Source organism: Sinocyclocheilus grahami, unplaced genomic scaffold (genome assembly GCF_001515645.1).
Source record: "Sinocyclocheilus grahami isolate Dianchi unplaced genomic scaffold, SAMN03320097.WGS_v1.1 scaffold1346.1, whole genome shotgun sequence".
In the NCBI taxonomy this organism is placed as follows: Eukaryota; Metazoa; Chordata; class Actinopteri; order Cypriniformes; family Cyprinidae; genus Sinocyclocheilus; species Sinocyclocheilus grahami.
Window position 1 is genome coordinate 205,664 of NW_015506525.1, and position 14,624 is coordinate 220,287.

General features: G+C 39.0%; 1 protein-coding gene and 1 pseudogene across 2 annotated transcripts; both read left to right on the forward strand.

Annotated features, from left to right (window-relative positions):
• The window catches only part of LOC107569447 (protein SOGA3-like), a 6,841-nt pseudogene extending 5,777 nt beyond the window's left edge, over positions 1-1,064 (forward strand).
• A 1,955-nt stretch (positions 1,065-3,019) lies between these two features.
• Positions 3,020-13,052, forward strand: LOC107569446 (uncharacterized protein KIAA0408-like). 2 transcript variants are annotated; one of them, XM_016255548.1, is made up of 8 exons: positions 3,020-3,755; positions 3,853-4,020; positions 7,070-7,324; positions 8,275-8,736; positions 9,035-9,114; positions 9,208-10,696; positions 11,739-11,747; positions 12,288-13,052. In XM_016255548.1, exons 1-8 carry the CDS (start codon positions 3,417-3,419, stop codon positions 12,489-12,491), a joined length of 3,006 nt encoding a protein of 1,001 aa, XP_016111034.1. In that variant the 5' UTR covers positions 3,020-3,416; the 3' UTR covers positions 12,492-13,052. The 2 variants fall into 2 exon arrangements, with proteins under 2 accessions (XP_016111034.1, XP_016111035.1); XM_016255549.1 differs by lacking the exon at positions 11,739-11,747.
• Positions 13,053-14,624: the final 1,572 nt, after the last annotated feature.

A 14,624-nucleotide genomic window follows, 5' to 3' on the forward strand; every position in this document is an offset into this window, starting at 1 on the left:
AAAAAAATCAGTGAACCACCCCTTTGAGTATTCATTTTCATTAACTTTGTGTATGTAGTATTTTTGTGTGAAGAACAGATTGAATTTTAAATTGTTTCTATTCACCAAAAACCTTTGCATTCTGCCATTAAAATATAGCATCAGGTTTGACCTCGATACTGTTTGCATGATATTTGCAGATGCTATTGACATCAAATCTGGCAGTTGTGGTGGAGAACAGGATTTTTAGAAAATAATGACTTCCGTTTTGGTCTGTTTGTCACACAAGGCAATCGTATGACTTCAAAAGGCTTGGTATAAAATGCATGATTAAAAAACTGCATAAAGATTTGCTAACATTTAAAAATAAATAAAAACAGCGGTCAAACTTTAGTTTGGTGTCCAATTACCACTATAAACTAACTATTAACTATGATTTTTGCCTCAATAAACTCCTAATGTGTTGCTTATTAATAGTTAGTAAGGTAGTTGTTAATTTGGGGTTTAAGGATTAAGGGATCTCAAATCTGGTTATGCAGAATAAGACATTAATATGTGCTTTATAAGTACTAATAAACAGCCAATATGCTAGTAATATGCAGTCTAATAAGCAACTAGTTAATAGTGAGAGTTGCTCCCTAAACTAAAGTGTTATCAACACAGCATATGGGTTTGGAACAAGGGTGAATAAATATGGCAAATTGTAATTCTGACTTTTCCTTTACTTTCCTACAAAAATTATGGTTTGTTGCATGGATGGATTTGAAATGTACTTTTTTTTCTCAATAATCTTGAACAATTGTTAACGAATATTTCACTCTCTCTCATATTTCCTCCTCCATTTTGATCAACCCAGATGTTTCAACCGATTATTTTGCTTATTCTCATCCTTGTCTTATTTTCGTCTTTATCGTATGCCACTATTTTCAAGCTAGTCTTTCTTTTCACTCTTTTCTTTGTTCTGTAAACGTCATTTTTCATTTATTTATTCTATAGTTTTGCTACTTTCTTCCTTTTCTTTTTTTTCTGTTTCTTAAGTTATCATATTGATTTTGGACATGTCATTAAGGTTATGCACGGTACAGTCAGCGATCATCATTTCAGGCACAGACTACAGTCATTCAACCACACACAAGTTTCCACTCAAAAACAGCGATGACAGCTGCGCTTCACTGATTGCATCGTATATTTGGTGAGTATTTTTCGTGTCTAATTAACATATTACAATTAAATTATGTTTTGGCATTATGTCCTGATTATCTGAACATTTAAAAACATGAAAGCTTCTTTGCTTCAGCATTTTGTTGATGGTAAAACATGTTTTGCAAACATGTTAATACAATTTGAGCATTGTACATCAGTAAAAATAAAAACGTGTCATTGATTTCTGCAGCATATTTTCAGCATCTCTTTTCCCCCAAGAGCCCCCAGTTGGCCATATGTTTTGTTTTTTTGGAGATTAAAAAAAGTTCTTGATGTTACATTTTAGGTGATAATTGTATAATCTGTTAACATAGGACAACATGAAGCCCTTCTCTGATGCTCCAGTGCTTAGATGATTTTCTAAAAAAACATAACCATTTGACATCAGGATGTAGAACCCATTCGAAACCTTTATTATGAAGACTGCACTTTCAGAATATAGAATGTGATATAATTGTGTTTTAAAGGTTGATGATCTGCTTTACACTGTAAACAATGAATATGGGCAGCTGTTTCATTGTCTTCATGTGTACTCATTACGATCCTTAAAAATACTTTAAGAAGTACTTTAGACTGCCGCAATCTTGTGAAAAGTGGTAAAATACACTCTAATGTGTGTGCAGTTATGATTTGTGCAGTTTTTATTTTTAGGATCTTTTCTACCTGACCTAACCTTTAAAATTGAACTTTGTTAGTGTTTCCCAAAACCAACTATGTTCGCAAGTTCCGTCGTTACCGATATAGTTAAAGAAACGTACCCTAGGTTAATATCTAGACATACTGAATATTTTCTGACTTGTTGATAAACCAGCTTGTTGGTGCAGCTTAAAAAAACAATAAGTAAGCTATTCATAGTCTAATTTTCTGGAGAGTTTTCATATTTGCATGTAGCGTTTTTTGTTTTGAGCGACCCGTCTAATCCGATTCGACCAATGGCTTGAGTTGGGGGCGGAGCTTATTCATAAAGCTGTTTTGGAACAAATCAAAAATAAGACATATTTTTGCAATCCCGTTCAGTGGCGCTAGTGGTGCAGAAATGGCAAAATTCATATTTATTTATTTTACAGGTTTTTTTTTACTTATGAAACCGGGAATGTAGGCCACATTTTAAAATAAAGCAAAGCCGACGCCGCTGTATGTTGATGAACTTGGCTAAAATGTAGGCCTATTAGATTACTTGTTCATTCTGATTAGAAACAAATGTAAAAATTAATTGAACACTGAGTGTAATATTGCTGTTTTAAAAAAAAATATATATATATTATAAAAGGCCATGCGTTATGGTCATTTTAAAGGGTTTTTGTTTTTAACCACGCGGTACTTTAAACCGTAAAATCACTGTAAGGTATTAATGCATAATTTAAAGTTTAAGTTTGTGTGCATAAGGACGTTGAACGACTCGCGTCCGACAGATCTCGGATGAATCTCATGAAAGTGCGTATAAATAGTACGCCAAATAAAAACGAAAACTTGTGGTATTGATACGCAAAAATTGACTTTGGCGTGTATATGCTACGCGATGGGTAGGTTTAGGGTTGTGGGGTAGATGCGTATCATATGCACGCGAAAACTGCGTATTATATGCACGCCAAACACATGCGTATCATATGCACGAGAAAACTGCGTATTATGTGCACGCCAAACACATGCGTATCATATGCACGCCAAACACATGCGTATCATATGCACGCCAAAGTCCATTTTTGCGTATCAATACCACGAGTTTTCGTTTTTATTTGGCGTACTATTTATACGCATTTTCATGACAGATAGGCCTACAACGTAGTTACAGATGCAAAAATACACGTGGACTCTTATATCAGTGAGCTCAGAGTATTTTGGGCTCTTGACTCTGAGTCTCTCGGTGTCATTTTCAGTCTGAAGCAGAGTAAGCTAATGGATAACGTCATTCTGCAGTTCACTAGCTTACTTTATTAAGGATACAATAATGTAGACAGAGAATTTAAAACCAAAAGGCTGTAGTTGAGAGGATAGTGTATATAAATTAAATTTTCACTGTAAAGTCGGCGCCAGAGAATGACAGACTGACCTTGTCGTCCTTTATTGACATGGAAGGAACAAATGCGCCCGGCTCAGAGAGCGCACCCTGGGCTGTGGAGGAGAGGGCAGAGATGGCTGGGTTCGGATAATAATTAGCCTAGTGTGTCATATGGGGACTGAGACTGCAAATAGTTAAAAACAGGCTGTGGTTCCTGTTTAGTTGTGACTGAAAGATGTGGAATGCGTTTGGAAATGGATCAAGCGGGTATGTGAGCAAGGCGCAAGGCTGGGAGTTCGTCCCGTGCTCTCGTCCAGAGAGGCCCGGTAAGAAGGTCCAGAGTCCCGCACGGGTTCGGTCTTTCCCGAGCACCCTTCTGGAGCAGCAGCTTCCACCTGGACCTGCTGCTGCTGCATCCGATGCGACGGGCGGACAAACTCCGAATCACGAGATGCAAAGTCCACACACGCGCACAAAGAAGAAATTCCAGGAATTAAAGAAGCGCTTCGATCAGGAGAAGGAGGAGAGGAGAATGGAGAAGGAAATGCTTTTGAGACAAGTTGCTGATATACAAGTACAAACAGAAGCATGCGACTTGAGGGGATTTGACCAAACAACAGTGTGCATTGAAATGCCGACATCGTTTCTCTTATTCTGCGTTGTATTTGCAGGGTGGAGAGAACAGAAGGATGCTGTTGGATCTGAAGTGTGTTTTAGAGGAGGTGCAGTCGGGGGTGAAGCGTGAAGAGAGTAAACGGGGTGAGCTGGAGCTGCAGTACGTGAAGGATCGATGCGCGTGGGATCTGGAGCGGTCAGAGCTGAAAAGTCGCATTAGTCAGGTATGAAAAATACACACGTCTTTATACTCCACTGAGTGTTTCTCACGGTGGGTTTATTTTTGAAAGTCCGTTTCTGTTCTCAATTTGCACGGTATTCGTAAAAGATGCAGTCACACTATTATGGGGTAAGTTGTCACAGTGTGAACTTGATGTGAATGGAATTAAGAAGAATAGCTTAAGGCTTATGGAATAGAAATATTGTATGAAATAAATGTAAGGTAAAAAAAAATAACTCCCTGGATATATTATAAAATATTGAACGTCTTTTCCGAAAAAAAGGTACGATTATGAAGCACAAACCAATTCAGAAAAAAAAATGAAAATGCAAAAATTTCTAACTTTTTTTTTCAGTTTGATACTTTTGTTTTGGCTGACAGTAACAGAAATAATAAGTTATTTAATAAATAAAATAACAGCAAATAAAAAGGGGGCGTGGGGGGGAGGCTTGTTTTAAGTTTTAAAAATTAAAATGCTAAAAAGAAAAAAAAAAAATCTCAGCATTGAGGATTGGCATATAGATAATGCACACAGATAATGCACTTTTTAATTATATGTTGGCTTTCTAATTGTTGTCATTGAGCATAGCTCAGAGATTGCATAGGCTTTGTATAACACAAACACTATCAAGCGCAAATATATCCTGTCAACAGCAGCTTTGTGGGTAAGCAGCCACAGAAGACCAGCTCTTTTGCGGTATTAGATAATATTTACAAAGAATGAAAAAGTAATTCGACATTTCACAGTAATATGTAAGAGTAATATGTGGAAACTATGTTACCAATCTAAAGATAGCATCCACTTGTAATTAGTTTTCATCTTATTGAATTGTCCCTCTGTTTATGACATCCTTATAAAGACACAGTCCAGATCATCTTGTGCTCTCAGTGTTCTTTAGGGTTTTATACATTATTATAAGTGTTAATGGCTCAGACACTCCTAATATGTTATCACAGACATCATTGTACATGAGATGAAGAGAAGAGGAGCTTTGAATGGTTGTGTGATGCCGTATCTTGTGACCGACTACACCTCAGGACATTTACTCCATTATGCTGTGGTCCAACTTGAACATACTACAAAAACATACAAAAGAATATCCTTATAACAGTGACTCTATGGACTCATGCGTCGCTTCGCCGCAACTGCGCTTGTCTGAATTCAGAAAACGATTCAGGTTTAGCCGCACAAATCCACCCAAAGTATTAGTTGGTGCAGAGAACAGAATTCTAGGGAGGGGTCAAACTGAACTGTAAAAACTTGTTTTCTTTGCCGTCCACATCCTACCACAGCACATACTTTTGTCCCAGTGGATTTCTTAGGTTTACCGCTAGGCATTCACAGCAGGGTATGTGCCAGCATATTTCTGAGCATATATTTGTGATCTTTAAAACAGAGATGAGTTCCTCCAGGGCCCCACCCTTAGGAATGCGAGATGCTAAAGGATTGGTCTTGCTGTCTATTAATAGAGAGCTGTTTCTGTGACATTGTTACCCAGACAAAGAGCGCTCAGCAATCGCGGTCATTATATTTTAGTCTTAAAACTACAGCAGCACCCTACCACTGTCAACTCTGGTTACATGGCACATCAGTGTTTCACATGCCGTCTGCTTGTAAACACAGACTGCTAGTAAACCCAGGAGAACACATAGGTTTAATGACTGCGCCAGCACAGTGTCTATTAATAGAGAGCTGTTTCTGTGACATTGTTACCCAGACAAAGAGCGCTCAGCAATCGCGGTCATTATATTTTAGTCTTAAAACTACAGCAGCACCCTACCACTGTCAACTCTGGTTACATGGCACATCAGTGTTTCACATGCCCTCTGCTTGTAAACACAGACTGCTAGTAAACCCAGGAGAACACATAGGTTTAATGACTGCGCCAGCACATTTTAGTGCTATAGGAGCGCACTGTTTATGCAAACACTGCTTCACTCTGGCTTGTTGCTATGAGAAGCATAAATAAGATTCACCTATTTTTGTCTTGGCGGTTGCACAGATAGTGGAGCATGCAGGTTTAGTCCAAGCAAGACTTGAAAGCATCACAGGAGTTTTCAGCTATTTTAAAATGTTGATTTCACATGCTAGACAAGTCTGACTTTGTTAGGCTTAACGGAATAGTGGCATCTTCATATGTTCAGAAGAGATTTTTGATATAAACTTCCATTCAGAAGTTTGGGGTGGGTATGATTTGTGAAATATTTCTTGTGCTCACCAAGGCTGCATTTATTTGATTAAAAATACAGTAAAAACAGTAATATTGTGAAATATCATTACTATTTAAAATAACTGTTTTCTGTGTGCATATATTTGTAAAATGTAATTTATTCCTGTGATGCGCAGCTGTATTTTCAGCATCATTACTCCAGTCTTCAGTGTCACATGATCTTCAGAAATCAGTATAATATGCTGATTTGCTGCTCAAGAAACATTTCTGATTATTATCAATGTTGAAAATAGTTGTGCTGCTGAATGTTTTTGTGGAAACGGTGATACATTTTATTTTTCAGGATTCACAGATGAATAGAATGATCAAAAGAACAGCATTAATTTGTAAAAAAAAAAAAGTATTTTTAACATAAATGTCTTTACTGTCACAATGCATTCTTGCTAAAAAGCATTCTTAAAAAACCCTCTGAAAACTGTAGTGTATAGCATGAAGAAATCTGTAAAAAAAAAACAACGAGCACAATTACATGTAATGTAACTATACATGTTGACTATAGGTCTCAATGACATCAATAGCATCTGTCAGCTGCAGATTTCAATCAAGCGCAGTGACAAATATGGTTTTAGTGTTTGCTGTTTAGGATCATTGGGGGGTCAGCATACTGATGTGGCCTCTCCATTACATGAAAAACTCTCAGCACTAGTCTGAGCTGTTTGTGTCAGTAGGTTTAGGCTGGGCATCCGATGAGGCCTTGGTGAGGACTCAGGCGATAGGTTTCCCTAAACTCCTCTTTCCTGTTCAAATGCTTTCTTTTTTCTGTCCTATGCACCCATTTCCTCTTTGGTGGTCAGCAAATCCTTGCTTCTTTTCCCCCAACAGCTAGAAGCCAGGGGATGTAGTCTGGTGGTGGAGACTGTGAGAAGTCCAGATCTAGGGCACACTCTGAAATGGGAAAGAGCAGAGCAAAAGAAGCTGCTGGCAGACACTCACAGTGTGGCCATGGACCTTCGTTGCAGGCTGGAGAACAGTGAGAGGGGCTGGGTGAAGGAGAAATCTGAGCTGCTGGAACGCTTTGAGACTGAGAGGAAGGAGTGTGAGAACCAGCTCATGGACATGCAGCGGAAGATTGAGGAGGTGAGTCTGCGGATGTGCGCCACTCCCCACAGCTCAGCTGAAAGAACGGTATCTTGTTTCAAACTGATTCCCTAAGTATTCCTGTTTACTTCCATGCTAAATGAAAGCTCTGCAAGTAAGCCTTGATGGATAATAATAACACCTATAATTGGAAGCGGTGAAGTCACATTATATAAAACTTGGAAATGCAAGTGACTGCCAAAGGAAGTTTAGCTCAGTGGTGACTGGCAATCATCAGGCAGAAGCTTAGAGCTCCAAGCTAGTGGTAGTGCAAATATGCATGCATTTGGCAGATGTTTCATCAAAAGTGCATTTAAGGTATGCATCTTATTAGTATGGGCGATCCTTCAAAATCAAACCAACAACCTAGGTGTTGCTAGTGCTCTACCATTTGAGCTGCATGTCTTAGGTCCAATAACGAACCTTTCCATCCAACCTTTCCATAAACTTGGAATATAGTGCATGAAAATTTTATGGTTCTTTATAATGTTTTGTGGCCTTTGTGGGGCTTAACAATAACACAGAATAGTATTCGCACAATATAGGATTTGGATCAGTCTCGTCTGAACGATACCGGATCCGGTAGAAAATGGCAGTATCGGAGCCAATAACGATACTGAGTAACGGATCGGTGCATCCCTAATTACCTGGGAATCGAACCCACAATATTGTCATTGCGAGGCCATGCTGTACTGCAGGGGTGTCCCAACATGCTCCCGCAGGACTTCTGTACTGCAGAGTTTAGCTCCAACCTCAATTAAACACATCTAAACCAGCTAATCAAAGTCTTCAGACTCACTAGAAACATTCAGGCAAGTGTGCTGGAGCTAAACTCTGAAGGACGTTAACCCTCCAGGAGCAGGATTGAATAAACCAGCTATTGGTAAGTGATAAATGCCTGAGTTTTGGAAGATGTACCAAGGACTACATAATTGTTTTGTCTTTTCCAGTTATACAATGAAGTGAGGGTCCACCGTACGGGAAGTTCTCTGAGACCAGTTACTGATGGACAAAATGCACTAAGGCTAAGCTCGTGTTCTGGCAGCACTTTGTCGAGTGTAGTAACCTATCCATCAGATGCCCAGCGCAATGAATATTCTGAGTCTTTAACCCAGCAAAGCAATGCCAGCATCAACTCCCAACCAAGTCAACTCAGTCACAACGCCAGTGAATCCAGTGACCAGTGCAACAGCGATCAAAGTGAACTATTAAATCAACAAGGTGCTGCTGAACAACAGGGTATAGACACTGCAGAGCTGGAAGAAATCCTGGAAAGCTGTTTGAAAAAGAAAATGGGGAACAAGTCCTGCTTCACTGGACAAGATGACCTCCTTGACCCTTTCAAACAATTTCAGAGCATGGAAATAACCTGTGGAAGTGACAAAAAGAAGAACAATACTGCCCTTAATGCGGTGAGACTTTGTTGTTCATACCACTCTAATGGTGGTGCAAATAGTTGATAATTTCTCAGGATTTACCATTACTCTCTTGCTTTACATTCACGCTAAACCACCTGAACTATTCCTTAATGGAAACACAAAACCTAGGGAGCTGTAGCCTAAATTGTAAATTTACTGTACATTTACTTATAATCCATTATATTCCATGTTAGGATGCTGCTATGTAGGGCTAGATATGTGCTATATTATATTGTGTGGTCTGAGGTCTAAGGTTTTCATCTAAGTCCTCTTATTCATCAACATCTTGTAGGCACTTAAGGAAATTGCCCGTGTGAGTGAAGAACTCTGTAGCTACCAGGGTGAAACAAAGAAGTGGCCTGATATTAAGAGGTAAACCTTGCTGCACACAGGTGCTGCACTCATCACAAATAAATCAGATCAGTGATTCATAATGACCTCGCTTTGTTTGGTTTTGCTTCTTAGAAGCCGCAGTGAGTCTACATTTTTTCCAAGAGAGGCTGAGTTGGTGGAAAAGGTAAAGTACAATTTGGAAATGGAGGACACAGTTTTGTACTTGAAAAACATGAGTGAAGACCTTAAATCCCTCGATGAGCAATACTGGATGAATTGGGAAGGTTGTAACATGGAATCACAGCAAAGTGAGGCTAAGCCACAATACAACATAAGACAACAAGCCCCACCCATACCAGCCCGTAGCACATCTTGGTACCTAAGTAGTTCTTCAGCTTCAGAAATAGAGTCCAGTGGTACAGAGCAAGGGTGTCAACGGCCAGGAACCCACCCAGACAGAAAGTACACAAGCCCCGTAAAACGAAAATTTGAAGCAATGCTTCAAGAAAATGAGGGGAAAATTCTGACAGACTCTGGGAATGTAGCCTGCACCGTGCCTGTCGATTCCAAGTGCAATATCAGTTGCTGCCAGAGTCGCTGGTCCTGCGATGGAAGTAGATTTGGCAGCAACAAGTCATCCAGATATGTACCTGTTAAGCAATGTCTCTCCAATGTGGACATTGCAGCTGCATCCTCAGATCGCAGTCTAAACCAAATAGATGAGCAAAACAATCCCAAGGGTGCATCTCATCCCACGAGCATGCCTACAGATTCTGTTGCATCGCTAGATTTTATTTCGCCATATCCCAGTGCTACAGCTACTCCCGGAAAGGAGAGACTTGAGAAGAAAACTGCAGAGTTCAACCGTACGCTTTTTCAGGCAGGGATGGGCATTCGGTGTGATGAGGAAATTTCCATGACTGTATCCAGTAATTCTTCTGACAGTCTTCCAAAGGTCACATCAAAGGACATGCTTATAGACAGTCCTTTGAGGCATGTTGAAGACAATCCGAAGGATTTCCTATCGGATCTTGTGGCACAGTGCCCAAAAGAGGAGGGAAGAAGGAAGGAAACAAAGGACCTTGTCACTAACTCTTCATCTCTGCAGCAGGAACTTAGTCTAAAGCAAGACAGTGAAGTTAAGCCTTTACAGACTGCACCAATTTCAGCTGACCAGCTTGTCCCGAGTGTTGGAGAAAAACGTTTTGAACTGAGTGTAAGTCCACCACAACTGCAAACCAAGATGGAAAGTTCCAGCAAAGTTCTGGATGTTGGTACAAACCAACAGCAAGCAGACAAAAAACCCAAACAGGCAAAAAAGGACACCAGGTCTCGGATTCTAGATGAAAATCCATGGAAGCCTTCTACGCTAGCGGCCTATCCTCGTCCGATGGAGTCTAGGTCCAACTATGGAGCTGTTGAGAGGATTATCAAAAATTATGAGGATTTGGAGAGATCTCAGGAGCAGCAGCAGCCACCGCCCAGTCCAGGGAAGAAGGAAGACCTTGTGGACCTCTTGGAAATGTTGGATATGCAACATGAGCCCAGATCCAGTCAAAGACTAACACACACACTGCACCACCAGGTCATAGCCCACAAAGAGACACATGTAACAGTGCAGGTCAGTACTGCACACACTCCCACACATAGGCCCATGCCATTCAAGCCACAAAAGCACACACTTTCACCCGAGTTGCAAACATTCAAATACATGCTAAATAACTCAGCCGGAGAAGTGTATGAGGTGCAAGTGTAGATGACTACAGTGTATTAAAGCCAGGGATAGTTCACCCAAACTTGAACATTTTGTCATCATTTACACATCCTCAAGTTGGTCTAATCCTGAATGAATTTCTTTCAGCTGTTGAACACAAAAGAAAATATTTTGAAGAATTCTGGTAACCAAACAGTTGACGGTAGTCAGTTGCTACTGTCAAGTGGAGGGTGAGTAAATGATAACATAGTTTTCATTTTTGGGTGAACTATCCCTTTAAGTAGTTTTTTTTCAATTCAAAGAGGTCACTTTGCTCCCAGTGCATTTGCTAAAATGTCTGAGACCCTGTGCTGTGTTGTGAATATACACGTGGTTAAACAGTGCTGAAGCATCTGCACATTTTTTTCAGCTGTGACATACAGGTAAAAATTGCTATTGTATAATAAAAATATTAAGAACACTAATTTTCATTAAAACATTTTATTGCAGACATAATAGGTGGTTTATAGGTTAATAGGTGGTCTCTATGAGTGCTGTACAGTCATACACAGAGTAACTGGTGAATGTGTGCGATCAGAGTTTGTTCTCATTGCCAAATAACAGTCACACTAGACATTGCTTAGAAAGATTATAAAATATTATTTTTAATCTACAACTGAAAGTCTTTTCTCATGTCTGGAAATATTTAGAATTGATCGTTCTAAAATAATACCTTGTTCCCACAAAACCATCCAAGCAGCACAATTAAAATTCCTTAAGTTGAAGTTCTAGAAAATATTGGCAGATTGCTCAAAGCAAGGAGCCCAGAAGCTTCTTATTGTTGAAATTAGGGCATTTCCTTTAAGGCTTGAAATAAAAAGAATTAGTGGCACCAAGTTTAATTTACATCTTTCGTGTCTAGCTCTTTAGAAAACTTCAATTAACTGTTTTTTGTGTATTTTTTTTATAGGAGGCCAAGGTAAAACTAGTCCTCTGCAGACTGGCTGCTTTTGTAAATTACACAACAAAAGGGCTCCAAATGATTGTTAGATGAGTCAGAAAAGCATTAGAGAGATTGAATCAGTTCTTTTATTTTCAGTTAGTTCTAAAATGGAGAGCATGTGCAGGAGACAAAGGTTCAGCCATTGCCTTTAAATGCAATGACATCGAAAGAAAAATTGCAACTGTATTGCAGTTATAAAAATCTTCTTGTCGTATCAAAATAAGATTTATTCGGTTACTCCACAAATTAAATGATATATATAATTTCTTCGTATCATACACTATAGGTTTGCATTAAGTACATTAATGAGAATAATTAAAATAAGGCTCCTCTTTTTTTTAATGCAAAGCATCATTTGATTTGATGGAATCATCCTGACAGTTCTTGTTAGATTCATTCACACATGTTCTGCGATAGATCTGTACATGAAAGCACACCGAGCCAATGTAGGTTATTGTGCTGTTGACAGGAATATTTAAATCCAGTGAGATTTCATACAAATATTTGTCTCGACAGCAATGCAAAGAGTCCTCTATAACTATCAAGAAGAGCTTTTCACGACCTGCGTGTCCGGCAAAGAGACGTTTGCCCTCTCGTTGGGCTAGCCACTCGTCCGTATCATCTGCATCAACTCCCTCACCGCCACCAACAACAACACCACCCACAGTCTTCACCCAAACACTCACCTACTCCACCTTTCACACAGAGACTGTCATCTAAACAGCCGTTAGATTACGCCCAATGCCTTTACAGCTGTACATGTTGCCTGATTGCCTGTGTGATACCAACAATGACTGTCCAAGTGATGATTTTGTTGTTTACATTTCTATAACCATGAAATCAAACTGCCTTTTTTGTTATTTGTTTTCTCAAAGACTGGTTTACATGTACATTTCATTTATACCAATGTGATTTACAAGTGCATATTACGTTTTCTGTTTTCATAAACCAGTTTCAATCTGTCATCCTTATATTTTATTATGCCAATGTAGACCTGTTTTCTGTCTGTGGCCTCGTGTGTGTGTGTGTGTGTGAGGTCTGATGTCTGATTGAGAATATCAAAGGCTGTTACACATCAAACTCTTTCTTATACTTTCACCAACTTTAACCAAAACGATTGACTCGTGTAATTACAGAAACGAATGGATTCTGTGCTCAGTTTACGTGCTTATCTGATGTAAGACATAGCATTAGACAATGCCTTCACAGTCCCTTTTCTTGATAATTAATATCACAAATGAAACTGTATTCAGCATTTATAAAAATAAAATAATGACACTCGTTTCTAGACGTAGATGTGTTTTATTCAAAATCCTATTTTTGGTCTTGTCTGGAGCTACTGTAGTGTAGATGGTAATAATCAAAGTAAAAGGTGTTCAGAGAACTTTTTTGCATTTAATTAATTTACTTCATTATTTTAAGTAAATGCCTTGCTTTGAGAATCAATGAAGACACAGTGGACACTTACAGCATTAACCTCTGGCTGTAAAGTAATTTCACCTTATTTCTATGTGATACCATGAAATAACACAGCAAGACAAAACTCTAGAACATCTATGATTTTGTAAATAAAAGCAGAAGAATATTTTGGATTAAAGACACATGCACTAGAAATACACTATTAAATGATGACTAAACCCGCTTTTCTGCTAAACCTTTTCCCAATAGCCCCTAAAACGCCACTTTGAATACAATGTCCAAAGTACAGTTCATTTTGCATACTGAATTTGCTTTGTACTTCACCTCCCTGGATCTAAAACTCTGTTTTAGTCAGCTAGGGTAGACATTTAGACTCCAACCTTGCTGTTTTTAGTCGCAAACAGAATTTTAATGTTTTCGCAGCTGCAGCATCCTGTCAGAAAACCTTAGCCGACATGCCAGGACAAAGATCACCTTCCCCAGGCACAAATCAGCTCATCCTTCTCCACATTTATTCCGCTTCACTCAAACATCTTTCCCAACAGGAAGCCAGAGGCCCAACATAGGCGTCAGCGACAGAAAGATGGAGCATCTGTCGACCTGTCACTGAGCAATCTGAAATTTGGCGGCACTTGACTGTCATCTAAAGGCTCCACGTGTTTGTTCCTGCACTCTTTTGGGTTTAGTACTTTGCCTAGACATAGCTTTATATTGTAGCATTGTTTCTGGTTATATCATATCATATGCACGTAGGTACCTTCATGCTAAATGTTCCTTAAAACACATTGCCTTGCCTTGAATTGCATTTTAAGCATAACCTATGAACTGCCGACAATCTGTGGAGATTTAGAATGTTTTGAACACTTCTGAATCTTTTTAACCAAAACGCCAGCTTTTTAAAAAAAATGTGTAATGATGAAATGAAGAGATTAATATCTATACGTCTGTTTGGTGCCAGATAAAAATACACACGCAGAGGACTGTGGTCTGTTGGTGTAACCTAAAACCTAAAACCTAAAAATATTGAGTAATAAATAATTAAAACTATATTTTCCGTAATGCCAACTAGGCTGAGATAGACATAGAACTGTACAGAATACAGAATGAGAGATAAAACTGCGTTAACAAATTACCATCATACACTACTATAAAAACCGTATAGTTTTCCGATGAAAATGTCTTGCATTTTTAAGTGGTGTTGTGGAGAAATGCATTTGTAGGCTGTTAAATTGGATCATCAGGTAGAAGGTCAGATAAGGCTGGGTCTCAGCCCTTTACAAGGTCAGTGTCCAATCACAGCAGCGCTTGACATGGAGCCATAAATCTGATTGGGCTGATGTTGTTAAGGTGAGTAAAGTTATTTCTTTCCATACTAACTGAGCTTCTGTGGTCTGGAGGAGGAAAAAACAACATGGTACAGCGTTGATATATACC